This window comes from Polyodon spathula, chromosome 9, assembly GCF_017654505.1.
Source record: "Polyodon spathula isolate WHYD16114869_AA chromosome 9, ASM1765450v1, whole genome shotgun sequence".
Classification (NCBI taxonomy): domain Eukaryota; kingdom Metazoa; phylum Chordata; class Actinopteri; order Acipenseriformes; family Polyodontidae; genus Polyodon; species Polyodon spathula.
In genome coordinates, this window is record NC_054542.1 from 48898342 (window position 1) to 48921265 (window position 22924).

Consider the following 22924-nt stretch of genomic DNA (forward strand, 5'->3'; position numbering starts at 1 on the left):
TCTCTCTCTCTCTCTCTCTCTCTCTCTCTCTCTCTCTCTCTCTCTCTGGTGCTTGTTATCAGTAGAGCAGCAGCATCTTATTCTAAAATGCACAGGCTGTTTTTCACCAGCAGGGTACTGGACCTTTGCCAGAACAAAGGTTTTATTTTATTTATTTATTGCATTTATATAGCGCATTTCATTACAAAAGTATCACAAAGCACTGTACAGTACACAGCAGCAAACAAAGATACAGGATCAGTAACTCATACCGGCTAGTAAGATCAGGATCACAGATGACCCGTCTCGTCCTTTGTGATGTCACAGAACTCCTTGGTGGCCTTTTACACTCTGCTTATGTACAGTAGCTTGTATGGTTTGTTTTTGTACTGGTTAGTATTGGGTAATTCAAAGAAAGTTGAGAGTTTGTAAGATTCCTGCCGGAGTAACGTTGTGGAGAATAATACCTCACAGACATGTAGTTTTCCAAAGAGGCCTCGGCTTATATACATTCAGATTACATTTGCTTTTGCTAAGCTTCTGGTATCAGTGCATAGCAGTTAACCGCCAATGCTCTTCAGTTACTGTTCACCCAAACATATAATAAAACACAGTAAAAGCTGGTTACACCACAGTCAAGCATGGAAAATGACAGATATACATGGTAAAAACATGGTTAACCATGATATACGCATGGTAAAAGCATAGTAAACAGCACAATCACTGCAGTAGTTTTAAAAGACAGCCTCTAGTTGAGCCTTACTGTACTTCCACAGCATTTTGTTACCAGTAGTTGTATGGATGGCTGAATGAAAATGTGTGCAGGCAATACAAAAAGAAATTGAGGAACATGTCACCTGCAACCCCTTATCCCCGCCTGTACCCCCTCCTTCTGAGAAAGGAGATAGCTGTGCCATTTAATTTACACTCAGCGTAAATGCCTAGTTAATGGAATCTCCCCTATGTGTAATTACTTGACTAATGCTAGATGAATTACTCCAGAAAAGGTTGTTATTACCCAGTGGCTGTGTAAATATGCCTTTTCTTCATATTTACTCGACAGAATTTCAATCAGCACTGACCATACCTTTTATACAGATTATAATAATAATCTGTGCAGGTAAATATTGGGCAGTACTTTCTATGAATAATAACCCTGAGGCAAAGGACAGCACTAAAGTATGTATTGCAAGGGGGGGTCTGGCTCGTCTTTCTGCTATTAAAACAGCTTATATCTACAGTAGATATAAATACATACATATATACATAAATAAACAGTACACAAACCGGTAAACAAGCAGTGCAGACTTTATTTTTTCATTGTTTTATTTGATTTTATACGGTATGCCATGATCTGGCATTTACCCATCGTGGTGTGGTAAAATAGATTGAAAGGAAACTCGGAAATCTCCCTAACTAGTCTATGTGGGATTTAGCTAACATTATTTTGCACACTTTTGGGATGTTTGCATTCATTTTAATATTAATCGGATTGATTTTGCAAGCCAGTGTTGTGTGACAACTGCAGTGAAGACCAGCTTCTAAATGTGTGTGCTGAATACATACAGTCATTGTTGTCACTATAAAAATGGATCAGCAACTACAAAAGGAATGAGTAAGTGCAATTGAACATTAACTTATGTAATTTGTCTGTATAAAATACCCTTATTTTCAACATTGCCCTGAATGTATATGTATAGGCATCTATAGAGTATCCCTGCTGTATACAGTTAATAAACCAAGCCAGTAACATTAGGTCTTTCCAAGCTAGGATCTTATAACTATTAGCATTTCTGGTTGATCAATGTAGGTAATTGCATTGCATTTGCATGGGATTTATCTCTTGGGTGTCAACAGCCCCTTGACCATGCCTAGCTTACTGGATAAAGCTGCTTTTATTCTGTAATAATTAAGAAGGAGAAGGACCCAAGACTGGGAATGAACAGTTCAGCAGTGTCTGCTCTCTTTCATGGTCTCTCTGACTGGATTGGTTCAGCAGTGTCTCTGCTCTCTTTCAGGGTCTCTCTGACTGGATTGGTTCAGCAGTGTCTCTGCTCTCTTTCAGGGTCTCTCTGATTGGATTGGTTCAGCAGTGTCTCTGCTCTCTTTCAGGGTCTCTCTGATTGGATTGGTTCAGCAGTGTCTCTGCTCTCTTTCAGGGTCTCTCTGACTGGATTGGTTCAACAGTGTCTCTGCTCTCTTTCAGGGTCTCTCTGACTGGATTGGTTCAACAGTGTCTCTGCTCTCTTTCAGGGTCTCTCTGACTGGATTGGTTCAGCAGTGTCTGCTCTCTTTCTCGGTCTCTCTGATTGCATTGGTTCAACAGTGTCTCTGCTTTCTTTCAGGGTCTCTCTGATTGGATTGGTTCAGCAGTGTCTCTGCTCTCTTTCAGGGTCTCTCTGATTGAATTGGTTCAGCACTGTCTCTTATCTCTTTCAGGGTCTCTCTGATTGGACTGGTTCAGCAGTGTCTCTGCTCTCTTTCAGGGTCTCTCTGATTGGACTGGTTCAGCAGTGTCTCTGCTCTCTTTCAGGGTCTCTCTGATTGGATTGGTTCAGCAGTGTCTCTGCTCTCTTTCAGGGTCTCTCTGATTGGATTGGTTCAGCAGTGTCTCTGCTCTTTTTCAGGGTCTCTCTGATTGGATTGGTTCAGCAGTGTCTCTGCTCTCTTTCAGGGTCTCTCTGATTGGATTGGTTCAGCAGTGTCTCTGCTCTGTCTTTCAGGGCCCTCCCTGATTGGAATGGTGAGGAAGGACTGGGCCTCTCAGAACAGCATTGCCCTCTCATGGCAGGAGCACGAGCAGCCAAGCCCACCAGTCCTGGACTACGAGATCAAGTACTATGAGAAGGTGTTTTCATATTTCCAATGGGATTACTTAGAAATCTTTCCAACAGCCCTTTATAAAAGTCCACTTCCACTAAAAAATATTTCTTCTTTTATTAAAATAAAGGCCTCTCTTTTTGTATACATGCATTCACTTCATTCTTTAAGTGCTTTTCTAATCAGAATTATATTGTCACAAACCTCTTTTTGTTTTAGAGCCTTGTAAGAAAGCTGCTGAGAGATAATGAGGCCATCCTAAAATCTGTAAACCTGTTTTTTTGCGGTTCTCATTTCAGTGTTGTATTGCATAGTGGATCAATTAATCAGCCTTGTAAGAAACGCCTGCAACATTAATATTAATAATCATATTTAGATCCACCGTTATTTAGATCATTAAAACAAACCCCAATGTATGTTAAAGTCTGAGTTATTACAAGTAAACATCCAAGTTACAAGGCAGTAACCAAAGGTAGTTGTGCTGTTGTTTATGTCAGCTACTGTATTATCAGTAATACCTCATCTAAATATCCACACAGGAACATGAAGAGCTCAGCTACTCTTCAACCAGATCCAAGGCAGCCAGTGTCATCATAACAGGACTCAAGCCCACCACAAAGTACGTGTTTCACATTCGTGCAAGAAGCGCAGCAGGATACAGCAGCTACAGCCCCAGATACGAGTACGAGACGAGTGACGAGAGTAAGTGGGACTAGCCATGCTAACAAACACACTGTCACTTTCTCATATATCCTCGACTCGACACCTTGCCATTTTACTTAAAAATGTGTACTCTGAACTTGCAAATCAAGCTATGACAAAATTAAATGAAGCGTGTTACAAATCTAAGGAGGTTTTGATGCGGTTGCATTTGATATTGTTGAGACAAGTTTAAAAAGCACATTACACATTGTATGTTCTTATGTAAGCTAAAAATAATAAACAAATAATATGTTTTATTGCTTAGCTCCTAACCTTTAGTAATGCATCTTAATTGATCTCTGCAGCACAACTTAATGATTATTTAGATGAAGTTTTTTTTTTTCTGAAAACACTAGAGGATGCTGTGTGTTTGCAAGTCAGGCTAATTGCTTATACAGTTGCTGAATAAGGCTATATTATGTTTATCTGTACACTACACTTAATCTATGAAATTCAATATTTAGTGAATTCAAGGAAGTCAATTTAAGCATGTCCTTGTGTCCACCTTTAAATACCCACTTGTTAAATATTTACAAAACACTCGCGGTATGTCGAATAACCATAACAAATTAGCATCCTCTATCATGAAATAAATTATATTTTAAAATGTTTTAATCAGATACAAAATAAAAAGAATTGAGAACCACTTATGAGTTATGGGTAAGGCCCTGTAAAAATCATGGAAATTTTCTTTAAAATTCATGGCATTGTCATGGATAAAGTATCGTATTTCGCGGAATATGCACGGAAATGTTAATATTACATGTACAGATTATTACTTTTTAAACAGCAAATATACATATAAAATTACTGACATCAAAATCAACTTCAAAGCTATTCAAGCACTTTACAATAGCTTGTGAAACAGTGTTGTAATTAACAGCCTGTAGGTAAAGTGTATCTGCGGACAGCTTTCAGTTCTAGTATGTCAGATGCATGTTCAAAACAAATACAATGTGTAACCCATACTGATCTTGGGCATCAGTCAACTCATCAGTGTGACCACTGACAAGCAACCACACTGTTTCCTCCTGCTTTTGATACTTGGCAACTTTAGATAAGTAGTCATTCATGTCTCAGCTGGGCTGACTAAGGACTCGCTCCACTGTTTTGCTACACTGTCTAAAGAATTTCTGTAACTTTTGGTTGTCCAATTTTTCAAAAGGGATATTTGCGCAAACAAACGCCTCCGTCAGATCAAAGTTTAATAAGTGGACGTTTGGAACATGGAAGTCACTGGTTTTTGCTTCTTTGCAAGTAAAGCAGTTGAGCTTACAGAAGCGCTTCCCTCCATCGCTGTGTAAACTCTGGCTGGATACTGCTTTACGTGATCTGCTGCAAATACATTCTTAGCCTTTTTAGAGACATGCATTTTCTTGTTTACAGTGTGTAATATTTTAATTTCCCACTTAGATTGCATATAGTGACATGACATAATCACTGCACAGCACTCAGGCGAATATTACACGCAGGCACATAGCAGAGCTGTACAGTTTAGTTAATGTGATTTATTTTTATTTTTTTTGTATGAAATACAAAGAATTATGAAATTAAAAATCTCGGTATTAGGCTAATTTCACGATTTCCGCACACCCTGTGAAATCGTAATTTTCACAGGGCCTTGGGGACCCATTTACACAGCACATCCTTGAGTCTCGGCCTAAGCTGCTGAAGGTTACTATGGGTTGTGAACACATTTTGATTAACTTGTGCATGGATATTTGTTATGAAATTCTGTTCCACATGCTATGGGGGTAGGTCATACTGCTTTTGAAGTTAGGTAGAGATTTTGAAGGTCATGTTCTTTTGGAAACTACAAGTCCAAGATGGGAATTTGCCTCCAAGTTAATATGACTTAAAGGTTTTTTTTTGTTTGTTTGTTTTTAAATATGCACATCTTCACCTCCTTGGCGAGACTCATTCTCAGCTCTTTAAAACAGTAAACCGCCGAAACAAGGTCTGTTTTTGAAAAATTTGCAGTATCATTTTGTAAACACTACGTTAAATGTCATTACTTACACTACAATTACACATGTAGTTACACTTTACATTGTATCTCTAATTACTGTGTATTTACATAGCAGTTACATAGTAAATACATGTGTACTTATACATGAATATAAGGTTAGTATGCATAGTTACAATGTGCTTAATGTGTACATCTTTTTGCAGGATATATGTAAGCACACAATTGTATCAGAAAAGGGTTAGGGTTAGAGTTAGGGATATGGTTAGGGTTATATGATGCATAACTATGCATAATAACATTGTAATTGCGTGTAAGTAAATACACAGTAATTAGGGACACTTAATGTAAAGTATTACCGCTTCAAGTTACAAAAAAAAAAAATAAAGCTCTTATATCCTTTGAGCAGTAAACTCCTGTTATTAAATTATGCAATTTCACAAGCAGTACAGTCAGCAGACATAGTATCTCTTAATTACGCTTCCCAACCCCCATGTTATAATGAGGGACCGCTGCACCACTGCAATCACAAGTGCCATTTTAAATACAGTGCTGTATATCATTTGCTATCATCCAGACTTCTCTCCTTGACATCTCTCCCCTTTTTCTCCAGCCTCTGACATGGCCGCAGACCAGGGGCAGGTTCTGGTCATCGCCACGGCAGCGGTCGGGGGGTTTACTCTGCTAGTGATCCTCACGCTCTTCTTCCTGATAACAGGACGGTAAGGCAGAGAAACCCAGCGCTCACTTTAAATCTGTCACTCAAAAAGAAATCTGTTCAGAGTTCCATGCTTCATTTATTCAACCACTCTTACTGTGAGTCTCCTTCAGTCCCTAATTCACTTTCTGACATGTGTCCATTGACAGCTGAAATTCTCATTACTCGAAGGCAGCAAACCCATTGTTTATGCTTCCAGTTGACTGTCTTGGTTTTCCAGTTAATTAGCCAGGCTATATATGGGGATCGTTGTGGTTGGATGCCTCTGTTCTATTTGTTGTCTTTTTGTAAGTCTTTAGTAGTGTTTTCCCTAAAGGGCTCTTGTATGTGTACATGTATTTGACTCTGCAGATGGTATTATTAAGAAGACATCCATTTAGATCTCTGCAGATGGATGGTGTTTCTACAAAAAAAATTGATTTCTCAGTGAAGGACCAAATGATGGCTAAGATATGATTATCAAATGAAACCAGCCCTCCTGTAAAACATATATATCAGATGCCAGGAAAAAGAGTGATTGATAAGAAAATAAACACTGCCAAAAGAGCGTCACACTATCCAGTATAGCTATTGTATATAACCACTTGTGGACGATCTAAAGTCTGAACTAAAGTGTTACCATTGCTGCTTTGATCAGTTTTGACAAGGCTTAGTTACTTACATCCTTTTTCAACTATAGGGGGCTGCTTCTGAGATGAGTCTTAAAAGCTGAATTACTGAAGTGAGGTGAATTTCAAAATATATGGAGCCAAATGCTTTCGGAACATTGAAGCTTCCTGGGGCTTCTACACTTACACCCAACCCTAACCTTAAATCACAACTTTAACCGAAACCTTTAACTTAAATCCTGGCCTTAAAATCACAATTGAGTGGGCATGCTGCCAGAGCATGTCGTACTGCAGTGTCCGGTTTAAGAAACACAAATCCCTTCCCTCGTGCACTGTTGACTGCATCCCTGCTGTTCTGCATTGCTGCTCACTTACCAGCTACTCTGCAGCCCTGCTTGTTACTGCTGTTCTTCAGCATGCCCATGCAGAAGCCCCTACAGACCAGCTCATCATTCGCTTGATTGCCGTCGAGCTGACACTGTCTGAGAACTGTATTTGCCCGCCATCTTCTAATTCATCAGACCATTTTATAATTTATTTTTCTGCTTGTGCATCTGTCATTTCACTCGTGTAGAATAACTGCTGCTTCAAAACTGCATCATTCCATCTGAGTTCTGTACTTTTTATTAACAATGTGAAGTCTTCTTTGAGTCCACATTGATACACCACTATATATTAACATCTGTCAAATGTTATTGTAGTTTAACATGTTTTATTATTATTATTATTATTATTATTATTATTATTATTTATTATTATTATTATTATTATTAAAAGGCAATAATGGCATACGTTTATAATGCTACAAACAACATTTGCCAAACTAAAAGCTGAGTGAAGGTGTAACATACCTGCACAAAATTGCCATACTATAAGCAAAATGTTTGAATATCATCTTCTGAATAAATGAAATTTTACAACATTGTCAGCACAAAATCTGAAAGAACAGGCAGAGCCTGTGATACATCCAGAAAGCAACTTGTTATCATTGAGTTTGTGACTCTGAAGGTTAACTATAAATACAATGAGGTGCAGTGGCTGTTCTCCAGACCTATTTCAATTTGCAATGCAGGTCTGCGGTAAAGTATTAAAGATTATTCATATTAAGTATACAGGGAGAGACAATAACCAGATAACTGAAGAAATAATAAATGTCTGTCAAAATGACCATGAACTATTTTTTTAATTTAGAAATAACATCATCTGAGATGACCCAGCTGACAGGCTGCTTTAATTTGTCATTCATGCTTTATAATTCTGTTCTCCAAGGCAGTTTTAAAAGCCGGAGGAGGGAAGTTCAGCTTGATTAAATGGGATGCACGCTATCGTGTTCACAGATATAGCTAAACATTTTCAAATCATTTATAATAATACAATCAGTGGTTAAAGAGGGACACGGGGTGGGGGCAGTGCCTAACCCACTAGGCTATTCCTCTTAGAGAACTTTAAAAAATCAACTATAGCATTGTGTTAAAAGCATATTAGAGAAGAAAGTCTTTCTGAAACTGGTTTATATTTGCACAGTAATCTAAGAATCTATTTTTTTTTAGATACGGTTTGAAGAAGAGAAGTGTTTGGGAGATTTGGTGGTGGTCTATTACTTGTACCCTGTTTTATTTCAAGTGTGTAACCCAGTTGTTCAGATTATCCCACACAATGACAATTTAATTGTAGTTTCCATGTATAATCACATGCTCCTCACTGTAGTTCTTCCACACACTTTCAATTATTCTACAATATTGTTTCAGCTCCCCTTGACCCTTTGTTTCATAGAGCTATGGAGGCTCTCCTTAGTGATTTTCTTAGCTGGGGATGGGCTCACCTTAACCATTGAATAGCCAGGCAGAACTGAAGAACACAAGCAATTAACATTAGGCACTAAACTTAACGCACAAAATAAAAATACATTTTAAGAAGTTCAGTTTGGAGTTTGAATAGACTGAAAGTGAGCGTCTCTGTTATTTCAACAGCCTTATTTTAAAATATGTGTACTAGATTACTGCATACACACATTAAACATAGAGCAATTACTGTAAAAAGCCACATCCGTTGCTATGTTTCATTGTTGGATTGGGCTGCTTTATACTGAAACAATGTTTATCGCCTCAATCTATTTTGGTACATACCTTGTTTTTTTTGTTTTTTTTCAGCTTCAACCAACCATTGCTTTCTGTTGCTTAATAATGTTGCCAGTTTCCACTGTAATAGGGTCGTTACTAGTGCTGCTTCACTGATTAATCTAATTGATTAATAGCTATATATTGGAAGGGAATCCATTAATGGGTGTGTACCTGCTTTTACAAAGCAAAATCATGCCTGGGGTAATAATCTGAGCCCTGTGGCTTTTTAGTTCTTATCTCAGCAAAGATGTCTCATTTTAATATATTTCTCTTATTATATCCATTGTGGATATCTGACTATGTATTTCTTTACTGGAGAACTCTGGCACAGAATTCTAATCTGCTTGCAAACCCAAACTGACAGGATCACAAGAATTCTCACAATTCAAGGTAAAAATAACGTTTCATCTAAAAGCAGTGAAATATGTGGGAGACTACTGTTCAAGGTGTCCTTCTGCTAGAACTGTTATATTTGGCATCCTTATCCTAGAGGGGAAGAGCAGTGTTCTATACATGTACTCTTCCACTATGCCAGTGAAACCCATTGAGGAAATTCACAGGTAGGAGACCCAAGTTGCTCACTTGGTAAAAGAAATACCTTATGAAGTACAGGATAAGTCACACCAATGTGGTTTGCATCCCGTTACCTGCAGGATCTTGACTGGGGACCCACAGTGAGTGCTGCATTAGCCGTTCTCTTCTATAGGGTTAGGGGAGAACACCATGAGAGGACTGTTCACCTCATCACTCTTTAGTGATCCCTACTGGTCAGACAGAGACCAGGCACATTTTGTTACTTGGGTCCATAGTGTAAAAAGAAAGGACTGGCTTGACAGAGCAAATGGGTATACTTTACATATATAGTGCATCATCAACAAATTGTGCTGCTGAAACTCTGGGGAATTCCATAGCGAAGATATTGCTTGCTGGGAAAACTTTGTCTTACTCAAAAGCCCATTAGATTAAATTGTTTAAATTGTCCAAACCCTAGATTTTAAGATTGAAGAAGTGCACGCTTCCATTTTCCTTTCCAAGGCAAACAACTGTACAGGAATGGAGAGCTTTCATCATGGCTGATGGAATTAGAAAGTCTATAACACGTCTTTGAATTCTGTGTCACTCTTTTCTTTGTGTTTCTGAAGGTGTCAGTGGTATATCAAAGCTAAAATGAAGTCTGAAGAGAAGAGAAGGACACACTTCCAGAATGGACACAGTAAGACACTTTGAACCTTATTCATAAAAGTACTTGCAGACCACCGTAATAAAATGAATTTAGTTTAAAACTAATGAAAGTCATCCATATTGCTATTCATAAAATGACCTGAGAATACGGGTGACTGTCGCAAAGCACTTTAGGAATGGGTATTGGTTGTTCAAGAATGAAAATCCGCCTCTTTTTGATTACATCGTCAGCATTATTAATGTTCCCTGGGTGGCGTCGGTAGGAGCTGCAAAAAGAAAAATGGAATCCACCGACAGTAGCCTACTATCGAAACTCGAGTCTGCAGCTGGCAGTCACGGGTAGATTGCAAAACCTGATTCCGATGCCCCTATCACATCTGCCAAAAACTGAGGACATCATAATTTAGAAAAAAAGTATTTTTTTAATAAATGTATTTTTGTTTTGTTTGGCAACGCTGGTAAACACATTTCCATATGCACACATAAGATTTCCATTCTTAACTGCAGGACCAAGAAAAAATAAAAATAAACAAAAAGCACTGTAGGAGGATCTTTGAATAATAATAAATAATAATAATAATAATAATAATAATAATAATAATAAATATAATAATAATTTTTAATTTCATTAAATGTTAATCTTACAAATTGTCAACTAATAATAATAATAATAATAATAATAATAATAATAATAATAATAATAATAATAATATAATAATAATAATAATAATAAACCCCGCTTAAAGCAGAGATCCAATCAGGGGCGAGTTGTTTACGAATCAGTGAAAGTGTAACTCCGTATTGCACACTGTACACAAAATGGATCGTTTTATGGTGCACTAAAATAAATAAATAGAAGACTCCCTTTTGAACACTGATCTCACTGTGTTTTTTTGCAAAACAAGCCCAAATTTCCCACGACTGCATCAGCAGCATTGGTATATACTGTATATTGCACCTCCTTGAAAATAAACAGGTTCACATGAGCAGTGTTCATCCAATCTGTTTGTTGTGAACACAGGTAAAAGAAATAAAAAGAAAAGGACCGCTGTCAGCCTCAGGTCATGGAAAAGAAATAATAATAATAATAAAGTAACTGTCTATTCTCAGTCTCTCACCTACTCTCCGCTTCACAGCGCTGTTTTAAAATGATTATGCCAGAAAATATGTTCTTATGTGAGTGTATATTTATATTAAACATGTTCCTTCATATAAAGCTACAGATTTTTTTATAGGAACTGTTAATCACGGGTATGTCAAAATATATAACAGAGCAAGTGTAGTAATAAAATAGGTCTTTAAAAAGGCCAAGGCTGTCGTAGTTTAGACTTGACTGTAGAAAGCGCTATCGACAGCATTTTGCTGTTGTTCACTCTTATGAATAGCAGGCTGACACTCAGGACCAATGAAAACTTCATGCTAATGAAGCCTTTCTTTCAATTCGTTACAAACATGCCTTCATGGAAGCAAATTGGGGCTTAACGACGCATCTAAATTATCTCTTATGAATAGCAACTGCCATTAAATAGGCAGCTATGAACAAAATCTGATCATCCTGTTTTCTCATTTCGACAGGCGTTAACCCTTTATGGGCCCCTTTGTGTTCACAATCCCCTGCCTTTTTCACTCAATCAGACTTTATGTCAAGGCACTAGTAACAGTTTTATTGAACACACATAAGTACATACATGTGCACATACATACATACATACAATATCTTTGTAAATGGGGAAACTTATTTTCCAGTACAAGGGAACAGTGGCAATGCCATTCCAGGAAGACCATTTCAGTACAGGTTTAATAGATATAACAAGCATATTGAAATTATTTTAGTACCATAGGCTAGGTCATGATCCTATTGTTAATTGGTTCACATTAAATATAGGAATTAAGGAGATGTTTGGAACAAATCCCTGGATAGGAAGATACAAGTTTACATGCTGTGGAATGTTGTTGTATTTTTCCAAATATCATTAATCAGTGCATTTTATTCTGTGTGTTTCTGTAGTTCAAAGCTCTCAGTTGAGGAAGTGTGTAAACCAGATACCGGTCAAAATTTGAAGCACAACTTTTGATAGTTTGAAAAATGTGTTTTCCTTCTACAGCCAACACAGTCTTCGTTCCTCTCTGATAAAAGATTGATAAAACGGAGAGCATACAAGTAGGCATAGCTACCGAATCTGTCGTTGCACCCCTTGGGGAGAGATGTTGCTTCTTCATGCTGTGCTGTTAGGGGAATAGGGCTCTAGAATAATAAACAGGCTTAGTCAAGACTTCCAAAGAACATCTATCAATGCACAGCTGTTTCACCTGTACCGTTACTGGCACTTTCACTTCATAATAACCCATTCTAGGTGCACCGAGCATCCACCCCTTGCTGTCTATGTTAGATTCATATTTCCAGGGAAGCTACTCTCTGTGAGAGACGTAATCTGGATCATCAGGTCCAGGACAGGCTGTCAATCGCTACTGTATTTCCTGGTCTGCTTCACCTCTTAGTATCCAACCATCAGTAAATCCTACTGCAGCTACTGCACTAATAGTAGGATTTAATATAAGTAGCGAAAACACACTCAGACTTGCTCGCAACCGTTTGGGTAAAAATTCAGAAGCTAGTTCACCTAAGTCCAGAGTGAAGTATTCCTAACCACAATGGTAGTTTTGATACCGAATGAATTACTTCAGAAGTAAAATAACTAACCCATCATATCCCGAAGTAGTATGTGTGAAGGCAGGTACAGTGCTGTAAACCAGTGTCTGCTTGGCACACTTTTGTTCCACACTTCCTGTTTTATTATCCAGGGCATGCCTTTTGGTTTCTAGTTTTTTGTACTCATGTGCAGTTCACATGAAATATAATGCACTGTCAAAAGCAGGATTTAGTGTGTAACCAAAGCATGCATTGCTGCATTACGAGTAATTAACTAGTCGAGAAGTAACTACTGAATAATAATGGGAGTAAAGGGCATTGTGAAAACAGTTTTAGTTATAAATATTAATGATAATAATTTTAAATAATAATTTTTGTTTTGAATTCAGTACGATTCCCAGGAATAAAAACGTATGTTGACCCTGATACTTACGAAGACCCAACACAAGCAGTCCACGAGTTTGCCAAGGAAATCGATCCTTCCACAATCCGGATAGAGAGAGTCATCGGAGCAGGTTTGTAAAGAGAATCAATCTGGTATTCTTACATTATATTTGTGAAAATAACTATGGACTCACCCCTCAACAATTCATAGTTGTTAGAGTACCATCAGTGTTTACTGAATTACAAAACCAAGGTGGTTGAGAGGGAAACTGGAGCAGGTTTGCTCTCACACATACAGTAATGATAGCAGTGATTCCTTCATTGATGATTCATAGTATAAGGGCAAGATAATAACAAGGGCTGCAAAATAGATACTAAAATCGCAGTGTGTGTTTTAAACTGGATCATAAAGTGGAAACCAGCAGAATTTGAATTTGAAGGAACAATGGATGGAGATCATAGATATTTCCCAGAAGAGACCACAACATTGCTAGTAAGATGCTGTATAGTAACATGGGTACTGTACAGTAGCATATATAGTAACGTGGAATAGGGTTGTTTTTTGTAGTTTACAGTAAGCCATACAAAATACAAACAAGATGATGCACCAAGTTTCCCACATAAAGAAAAGTAATTGTGACATGTAAGCAGGTATAAGCAATGTGTATGGTGCTCTTTAAATTGACAAGCTAGAATGTGCAGCAAAAGCTCTAAATATACTATTGACATGATTGAACATGCTGCAGGTACCAGAAGTGGTGTTTTGACAGAGAGAAAGGATATTGATAAAGATTGCAACAAAACACTGTAGGTAAACTATTGATTTTCATGTTTCATTTCTCAGTGAACTTTACTAGGAAGTGCTCTGTTGCACAAGTCTTTGATGCAGCCCAGGGGTTAATCTGAGCTAAAAAAAAACAAACAAAAAAACAAAAAAACAAAAAACATGTAGGACCTTTAAGAGCTGTGCTTTTGTTTTTCAATTAACTTAAAAATAGATCTCAACTTCACTTCAAACACCAAGACTGACATCTAGAGGCCATATATAAAAAATATTGAAACATCCACAAATCTGAAAATGATGGTTGCTGCTGATTAAAAAAAAAAAAAAAAATCCCAGAACTGGTTGTCAAGGCTGTCAGACAGCACACTAGAAGAGCAGAGATCCTTATCTGCACTTAAACTCAACAATGACCCAGCATGTGTCAAGAAATGCATTCAGTACACAGAACAATGTAGTGTGTTGTGCAACACAATACAATGTTCAGTGTTGCTTTAGGTATTGCATAAAATTCTGAATGTCACAAATACAGTACTGTATTATGTATGCTCTGCTGCTGTGCCGTCCATCACCATCGGAGGGAGCTCTGATTATTCTCTTCTGAACGTAATGTTATCTGTTATGAGACTGCACCCTTGTACTGTATCTGTGGGTAATGCATGCATTTTCTGACAGTGATGTAGGGGTTGAACTGGAGTATTAGAGATGTGAAACTTGCAGTGATGTCTTTCAGGGGAATTTGGTGAAGTGTGCAGCGGGCGTTTGAAGAGTCCTGGTAAAAGAGAGATCCCTGTGGCCATCAAGACCCTAAAGGGTGGCTATGTGGATAGACAGAGGCGGGACTTCCTTCGAGAGGCCAGCATCATGGGACAGTTTGATCACCCCAACATCATCCGTTTGGAAGGAGTCGTTACTAAGAGTAAGACCATTCTGTAACTGTTATCAGTGTTTCTGTGTGTGAAATCTCGTTTCGAGGTCACATAAACTAAGGCTACGTACACACACAGGCTAAATGTGATTATAAAGTCTCCTTTTGCTCTTCATACGGTTTGTATACTCACACAGTTTGGTTACAAAAGGCAGTGACAACCGCACTAGTTAATCCTGTTCAGAGCGAGTATCGAGTGTGGTTATTAATTCAGTTCGGTTAGTTAAGGCGCACTAACTGTGTGTGTATTACAGCCACATTAACACAACCACAGTTGGTGCTCAATGGATTTCTGCGCAACCAATGATGTCATTGTTTATTAGACATTTCTGTGTGCTAAACATTGCTATATATACATCAGTGCTATGCTTTAGTGCGAGAGGTCCTGGGTTCACGCCCGCTCTGTGCCTGTGTGTGGATTGCCTCGCCCTGTGTGCTGCTCCTGGCCTGCATTAACCGAGATCGCTACTATATATATCGGTGCCTGATGAGCCAAGTTAATTTTTGTAATATTAACGAATAGTAAATTCATAACAATGGTAAATGGTGCATACATATAATACTTTTTGTTTTTTATTTAATTAAAGTACAGTACATATTTTGTTGTATTTTTGATTTTGCAACTTAAATGAAACAATATGGGACAGTTCATATCCCCAAACGCCACAGTGCGACAGCAACTCGTTTTCCACCGATACCAAACGTCTCATCTGTGTGTTTTCGTACTCCATGAAATGTCTCAGTAATACATTAGTAGTACATTTTTAATCCAGTCATTTGGAAATCACTCAAGTCATTTCCAAGCTGCCTTCTGGTCAGAAAATCGCCCAAATGTTTCGCTCTACCGTCATGGTACTGCAGATCGTCACCACTGTATTTAGCAGTGCAGAAAAAAGGCATCTCTGCTGGTTTTGCCAAAAAGAGCATAGCTGTGCTTGACAAGCTCTCCATCATTTACGTGATGTACCTTCTTCCAAAAGCATCAACAAAAACACAGTCACCATGTTGTCACACAGAACCTCACTTCAGTAATGAAAGAAGTGTGTGTGCAACAGACAACTGCAGCGAGTGCCGGTTGTAAATATCGTTGTTGAGCCAACTGCAGCGTGTGTGTATGTAGCGTGAGTGTACTGGCCCCCAATGAAAACGACCAAACAGAATCATGATGCCCGATTTACAGCCCCAGACGAGTAGGCTTGCAAAATGCAAAATCAACACACATGCAGCAGTAGGTCCCAAACTCCAAACTGACAAGGGCCCTTTATTGCTTGGATAGTTGTTGTTTTTTTTAACAATTTGTTGTTTACCTACAGTTCAGCAGATATAATTGTAATACTTACAAACAGATATCTGAGCACATGAAAGAACACACAACAGCCATTTGTGTGAGGAACCCTTTTCTTCCATTTTTAAAAGCTTTCTAAACTGTGCTAATAGCTTGTTCTTGTCGGAGACAGCGCGATGAATCTTGCTTTTCATGACACACAGTTGAAAATAATTAATCTCCCTACCCCAGAAAAAACAAACATAATATTGGTCTTTTCAACCCATTAGCACTAGAGTGAACTTCTTGGCAGAGACTAAGATGGCTTTAGCCATTACAAAGTGAGCTTAATCATTCGCATTCAGCTGCTTGTGAGTGTTACAATGAAGTATGAGTATCAGCTGCTCCGTGTGTCTTTTTGTTTGTTTCTGTGGTATGGAGGCAACAAATCAAGCTTAAGTCAGGGGTTGCTCTGTAATTGGCAATCTGTTGACTGGTGATATTCAATAAGAATACTTCTCCCAGATCCCATTTCAGAGATCATGTACACAAAGATTAGCCTGGTGGGAGAACAGCGGCTCCATGGTTAGACTGTTGAATTGTTTCAGACTCTTAAACCGTGACATTTCATTGTGATCATCTGTGGCTCTAAAAAGCCCTTATTTGGAACAAATGCAAAATGCAAAGGAACGTTTTAGACATGAATACAATTAATTTAAGAATAGAAAATGTGCAAGAATAACAATAACTGAACTGCTCCTTCACGCAAATAAGTTCTTTCTGTTTCATGCAGTTAACTTGTTTTATTCCTCTTAAAATAGGGCTTGTTAACTTTGTCTAACCCAGTGATGTACAATGTATACACTTACCAGGATATGAAGAGTTAACAGACTATCTTTCATCCTCTTGAATAAACAGGAAGCTAATTTACATATCCACATCCAATAATAATAATAATCTTTATTTTATATAGAGTGGAATCTCTGCAGTAATCGTTCAGTGCTTGTACATCGGCTACAATGAAAAGAGGAATTTGAATTTCCCTGTGGATTTATTCTGTATTTTGTGCTAATGCATGCACATGTTCTGCTTCTCTGTCTTGCACAGAGCCTTTCAGGTTCTGTACATTAGCTTTAGTTTTCACAGCCTCTCACCGTCTTCCTCCTCCCTCTCTCCCACCCGCGCCTGCAACAATATTGTTCCCTCACACCGGTGCACAGTAAAATTACAGCTCACATGCAGCAGAGCAAATATTCAACGTGGCAGGTGCCCCAGTTCTGGGTTGTAAATAATACTGTTATTATAATTTTATGATCACAACATGAACCCAATGAATGAAAAAAGAATGCATTGTGTAAAAGAATAACACACAGCTAGAAAGAAGGCCAGAGCAGTTATGCTAACTGTGCCATTTGCACAATGGGGTGTAAACCAGATATTGGGTATTATTATTATTATTATTATTCACATTTTTGAAGAGACCTTATTATAAAAGTCCCAAATCCACCTGCAGAAAAAGGATCAGGGACGTACACTTTGAGTACTGCCTGGCCACCACGCTAATGTGTTTTAGTCAGTTCAATCCAGCCTCTGACCTGAACTTCCAGCAATGATGTTGTGCTGCTTCTCATTACCTGGTGTATAATCTACATATAATCCAGGGCTGGCAATGAAAGCAATGTGATTGGTCAAGCAAGGTTACAGCTGTCCGTATAATGGATGGATACGGACAGTTGGAGCCTTGTCACATATTCGAAATCACTGCACTGCCTCATGCATAGCCATCTTGTTTATAGTTACAAATGTACAGTAAGTATAAAAAAGAGTGACCAATTACCAGCAAAGAAATCCCAAAAGTAGTGAGAAGACGTGTCGCTTTGGATGAAGAACAATTACATGGACTAGAAGATAGCAAAACAGAAAAATACCAACAAATACATTTTAAAATACCATTATCTTTATACTCACTCACCCTGACTTTGTTACTTCAAATAATGTATTTTCAGAGGTTTGTAAACGCTGCAGAAAACACAAAAAGACACTTCTGCACATTATCCACCCCTCTCCAACACAGACCTTGAAAATTACTGAAATCCGAGACGTTTAATTTATTTTTATTCCTCTCATCTGTTCTGCTCAAGCAGTGTCTGCACAGTGAGGAAAAAAATAATGACTCGATGCCGTCTCAACTCCGTCCCCTGGTTACCTTTTCAATGGCAATGTACACAATATCAAAAAAAAAAAAAAAACGTATGGGTACTATTTTTGCATTTAAAGATATTTAATTAAAAAAAAAATAATAAATTGTTTGCTCTAAACATGATGTGTGCTTTTTTTTTCAAATCCACTGTTTTACCTGGATTATGAGTGCAATAAAGCCCTTCAGGGTGATTATATATGTCTAATATACAGGCTTCTCTGGGGATGGAGGCACTTGACTTCGTCTTGTGCTATTCAATGTATCAGATACCCTGTCGGGCCTTATTGCATATGTAAGCACAGCTTGAAAGTATTTACTTGCATGTTCAAACAAGCAGGACATACAGAGGAATGTATACTTTATTGCATATTAGCAAATTAATTTGTTTAAATATAAGCTCTCTCTGGTAAGGTCACTGATATACCTATTCATAAGTTTCTAACAGTGATACCCAGCAGGGGGCAGTACCACCCATTCAAGGTTCAAAGAGGTTATTTATTTTGGGATATATTTATATTTTACAGCACCTGCATGTTCTGTGCATAATCAGCCTGTGATATTGCAAAACACGCTGTGTTTGTTCAATTGATCTACACAGTAGGGATCTGCATACCAGACCAAAACTTGTCATTTTCTATACTTTAAAGAATGCACTACAAAGACTCATACACATCGCTGGTTTTCACAATATCCTCTTCTTTTAATGGTTTTATTGATGGTGGTATTTAGACCTGACATTGTCCAGATGAATTGAATCAAAGCCACAGGCACAGCTCATCATGTGCTGTTAGTTTGAAGTTAAGATTTATTCACGTTCTGCCATCATTAACAATGTGATTTCCAACACACCCCAAGAGAACACTTTACAAAGCCCCATTCCCTGCTTTTACGAGAAGAAAATCAGCATAGTTCTTCACCAGCAGCTGTGACTGACATGGAGAATGACTCCTCAGGATAATCAGTCACATAGGTAACTGCTGCACAAGCCACAAACAGATTTCTCTCAGCACAGTGCACTTAAAAGGGAATGTGATGCGACTGGTAAACAAATGTGCCAACTGTGACAGTCTACACAGTTGGGTGAAGTCTTTAGGCTTTATATTTCCACTGCTCCACACAGCGCCATCTGTTGTTTTTTTTTTTTTTTTTTTTTTTTTTTTTTTTTTTTTAAATCATTTTAAACTACTTTAGTGACTAAGAGAACACGAGAAGTTGAGGAAGGCAAGCAAGTCTTAACTGTTTAATAAATGTGTTATAAATTTAGTGAGGTGAATTTTCATATATATATAGTACCAGTCAAAAGTTTGAGTACACCTGCTTGAAACCAGGTTTTTCATGATTATCTATGCTTTTAATTGTATAAACTTGTCTATAAACACTTAATATCTCATTATATGATACATGTACTTATATGAGCTGATAATCATAAGTGAATTGCATTCAAAAATTAATTTTTAAATGAAAATGTAAATCTTGTCAATTTCAATGAAATGGTCACCCAAAGCAAGAGGATTTCAGTCTGAAGCCCAAGTCAGTTAAAAGTCTGAAATGTGTATAACACAGTGTTAGAACACTGGCCTAAGTATAAAAGTGTCTTTGTTAGATGTTGAGTTAACTAGCATGTTACCTAATTAACCTTTTGTCACCAATTATTGTTAACAGGTGAGGGTCCATGATTAATATAACTATAGTAGCATAGGCACAAGTTTGTCATTCCTGAATGTGAGGGAGCAGAAAATGACAAAATATGCTCAGTTAAGCAAAGAAAAAAGACTGTAATTGCTTTAAGAAATAAAGGTCAATCTTTAAGGCAAATCGCAAGAACTTTGCAAGTGTCTGTAACTGCTGTGGCAGAAACTGGCACTCATGAGGGCCGACAAGGTCAGGCAGGCCAAGGGTGACCTCTGAATCAGAGAACAAGTTCATTTGAGTCATAAATCTGCAAAACCGGTGATTAACTGCCCCTGAAATACAAGCTCAGCTAAATGCAAAGAAACCATTGCTAAGAGTGCAGAATAAGAGGAAGAGACTTGACTGGTCCAAAAAACACAGAAACTGGACGTTTGAGGAGTGGAAATCGGTCTTATGGACCTGAGTCAAAATTTGAAATATTTGGATCCAACCGCCGAGTATTTGTAAGACGCAGAGAGGGTGAGCGCATGAGTTCTGCATGTGTGGTTCCCACTGTTAAGCATGGAGAAGGCAGTGTCATGGTCTGGGGTTGCTTTGCTGGTGACAGAGTTGGTGATCTTTACCAAGTCTATGGCAAGCTCAGCCAGCATGGCTGTCATAGCATACTTCAGAGGCATGCCATTCCATCAGGATTACAGCTAGTTGGGCAGTCCTTCATTCTTTAGCAAGATAATGACCCGAAACACACCTCAAAGTTGTGCAAGAACTTTCTGGCGAAGAAGGAAAGTGAAGGACAACTCAGTCTAATGGCCTGGCCTGCCCAGTCTCCAGACTCAGAAGAGCATATGAGTCTACCACATCTAATCTTTACTTGAATTGATTACAGGTGCTCATCCGGAAATATATGAACCCTTTTGATAGAGCTGTATTCCTAATGGGTTTCTAAACTGTCTTTACAGGCAGGCCGGTAATGATCGTAGTTGAATATATGGAGAATGGATCCTTGGATACCTTTCTGCGGGTGAGTTGGCATTTTAATTCCTAGTGAAATCTGAATAGAAAACTATTTAATAACAGGATTGGGAAAATAAAATAATCATTTTAAATTACTTACAGTGGAAAATGCTGTATTTGCTTTTTACTCCAAAACTTTCCAATTAGGAAATATAGGACAGGGTTTGTTTTGTACTCTTTTTAGTTGGCAGTTTATCTTAATGTGCAAGATTGAATGTGAGTGTGTGTGAATGCTTGTGTGCGTATGTGTGCATGTGTAGGTGCGTGCATGCCTGCCTGTGTGCGTGCCTGAGTGCACACTGTATACACCCACTCATATGCTAGACAATAAGTTACCAACAAAACGGTACCTGCATGGGTGACCGACTAAAGGCACTACACATGGAGCACTGGGTCAGTCATACTGTTACAGGGCCTGGTAATCTCAGAGAGTACACCTGCAGGGCCAGCAAGTGCCTTGCAGGGGTCGGTGGCTCTCCAGCTTCCACTGTAGAGTTCCTGGGTGTAAAGTGGCAACTGGCACACCACTTACTACAGGACATTCCTTTAAATATACCTGATTGCCATGTACTGTAAACCCCTTGCAATCCAGAACTTGTCCATGCATAATAAACTCTCACAGTAAACTTTGAGTTCTGAATCACTTTGATTACAGTGCTTTGTTTGAGTTTTAATTATCGTGAATTACTTTCCCTGCAGCTGGTAGACAACACAGCTCAAAAGAGGATGTAATCATATTTAAAAGAAGCGTTTTGTAAATAGCCTTTTATTACTGGCTTTACACGCTGTGCCAATATTGTTTAGGTAACAATGTGCTCACCTAGTCTAGTCTCCTATAATAATAGCAAGCTTTTATCGTGATTTCAAAAGCACAACATCCAAAAGCAGCAATGTTTAGCAGTGTTCAATACCAACATGTTCTAAAACCCTTTGTGGGATATTGCTTTGCTTTAAGTAAGACACAAATGGAACAGTTATCTTTGAGTAAACACATCAAGTTTCAAGCCAACAACTGAAACAAGTTATCTGGGGCTTGAGTTGAAGAACTTGTCAAGCATTTTGAAATAACAGTTTCTCACATCTGTACAATACAAAATATAGAGAGCTAGACTGAACTTAAAATACAAACCTTAAGGTCTCTATTTCTATCAGGCACAAAGCTTGCAGTTTTTTAGTGAACAGATCATTGTGATAAACTGTTGCTAATTAAAAACAGCAGTGCAGATCTTGCAGATCTTGAACTGGCCCTGAAAGGAAATCGACCTCCATGAAATAATTTTTCATTTGAATCCACTTCTATCCGTGCTCTGCAAATTAAACATTGCAAAAGTAATAGACAGTCCAGGCATTTCTCAGAAAATGATTTGAAAACTCCTCTTTCTTGTGACAGAAGCACGACGGCCACTTCACTGTGATCCAGCTGGTGGGCATGCTGCGCGGCATTGCCTCTGGGATGAAGTATCTCTCTGATATGGGCTACGTTCACAGAGACCTGGCGGCTCGCAACATCCTGGTCAACAGCAACCTGGTGTGTAAGGTGTCTGACTTCGGGCTGTCGCGTGTGCTGGAGGACGACCCTGAGGCTGCCTACACTACCAGTGTAAGTGCAGTCATATAAGAACTGTAGTGTATATTACAGTAGAAACACATTTGTGCAAAATACTTGTTTTTTTAACTACCTTTTCATCCTTGGTTTATTCAATGTTCCCTTACATTGTGATCACTAATTTGCACATGCCATGGACTGTAAACTATGTACTGGTCTTACTGCTCCCGCAATGCATATCTTGAAGGTGTAGCGAAACATTTCATGGAATATGAAATGTGTGCCGTGAATATTTGGTGCGAGTCTATATTTATTAGCTTTGCTTACAAGATGGTACCTACTAAATTGTATACTTGGCATATAACTTGAAATAGTCTAAGCATGCTGTGAAATCCTGCTGACTGCAGTTTGAGAGTATAGTACCCTTTGC

General features: G+C 38.3%; 1 protein-coding gene across 1 annotated transcript in view; it reads left to right on the forward strand.

Annotated features, from left to right (window-relative positions):
• LOC121320980 (ephrin type-A receptor 6-like) overlaps positions 1–22924 on the forward strand; it is a 40973-nt gene that overhangs the window by 9064 nt on the left and 8985 nt on the right. Inside the window, exons 2-9 of the mRNA XM_041259845.1 lie at positions 2703–2827; positions 3339–3501; positions 6081–6189; positions 10056–10126; positions 13135–13260; positions 14644–14829; positions 20894–20955; positions 22339–22548. Coding sequence (XP_041115779.1) covers positions 2720–2827; positions 3339–3501; positions 6081–6189; positions 10056–10126; positions 13135–13260; positions 14644–14829; positions 20894–20955; positions 22339–22548 — 1035 coding nt within the window. The 5' untranslated portion in view covers positions 2703–2719. The remainder of the gene's footprint in view (positions 1–2702; positions 2828–3338; positions 3502–6080; positions 6190–10055; positions 10127–13134; positions 13261–14643; positions 14830–20893; positions 20956–22338; positions 22549–22924) is intronic.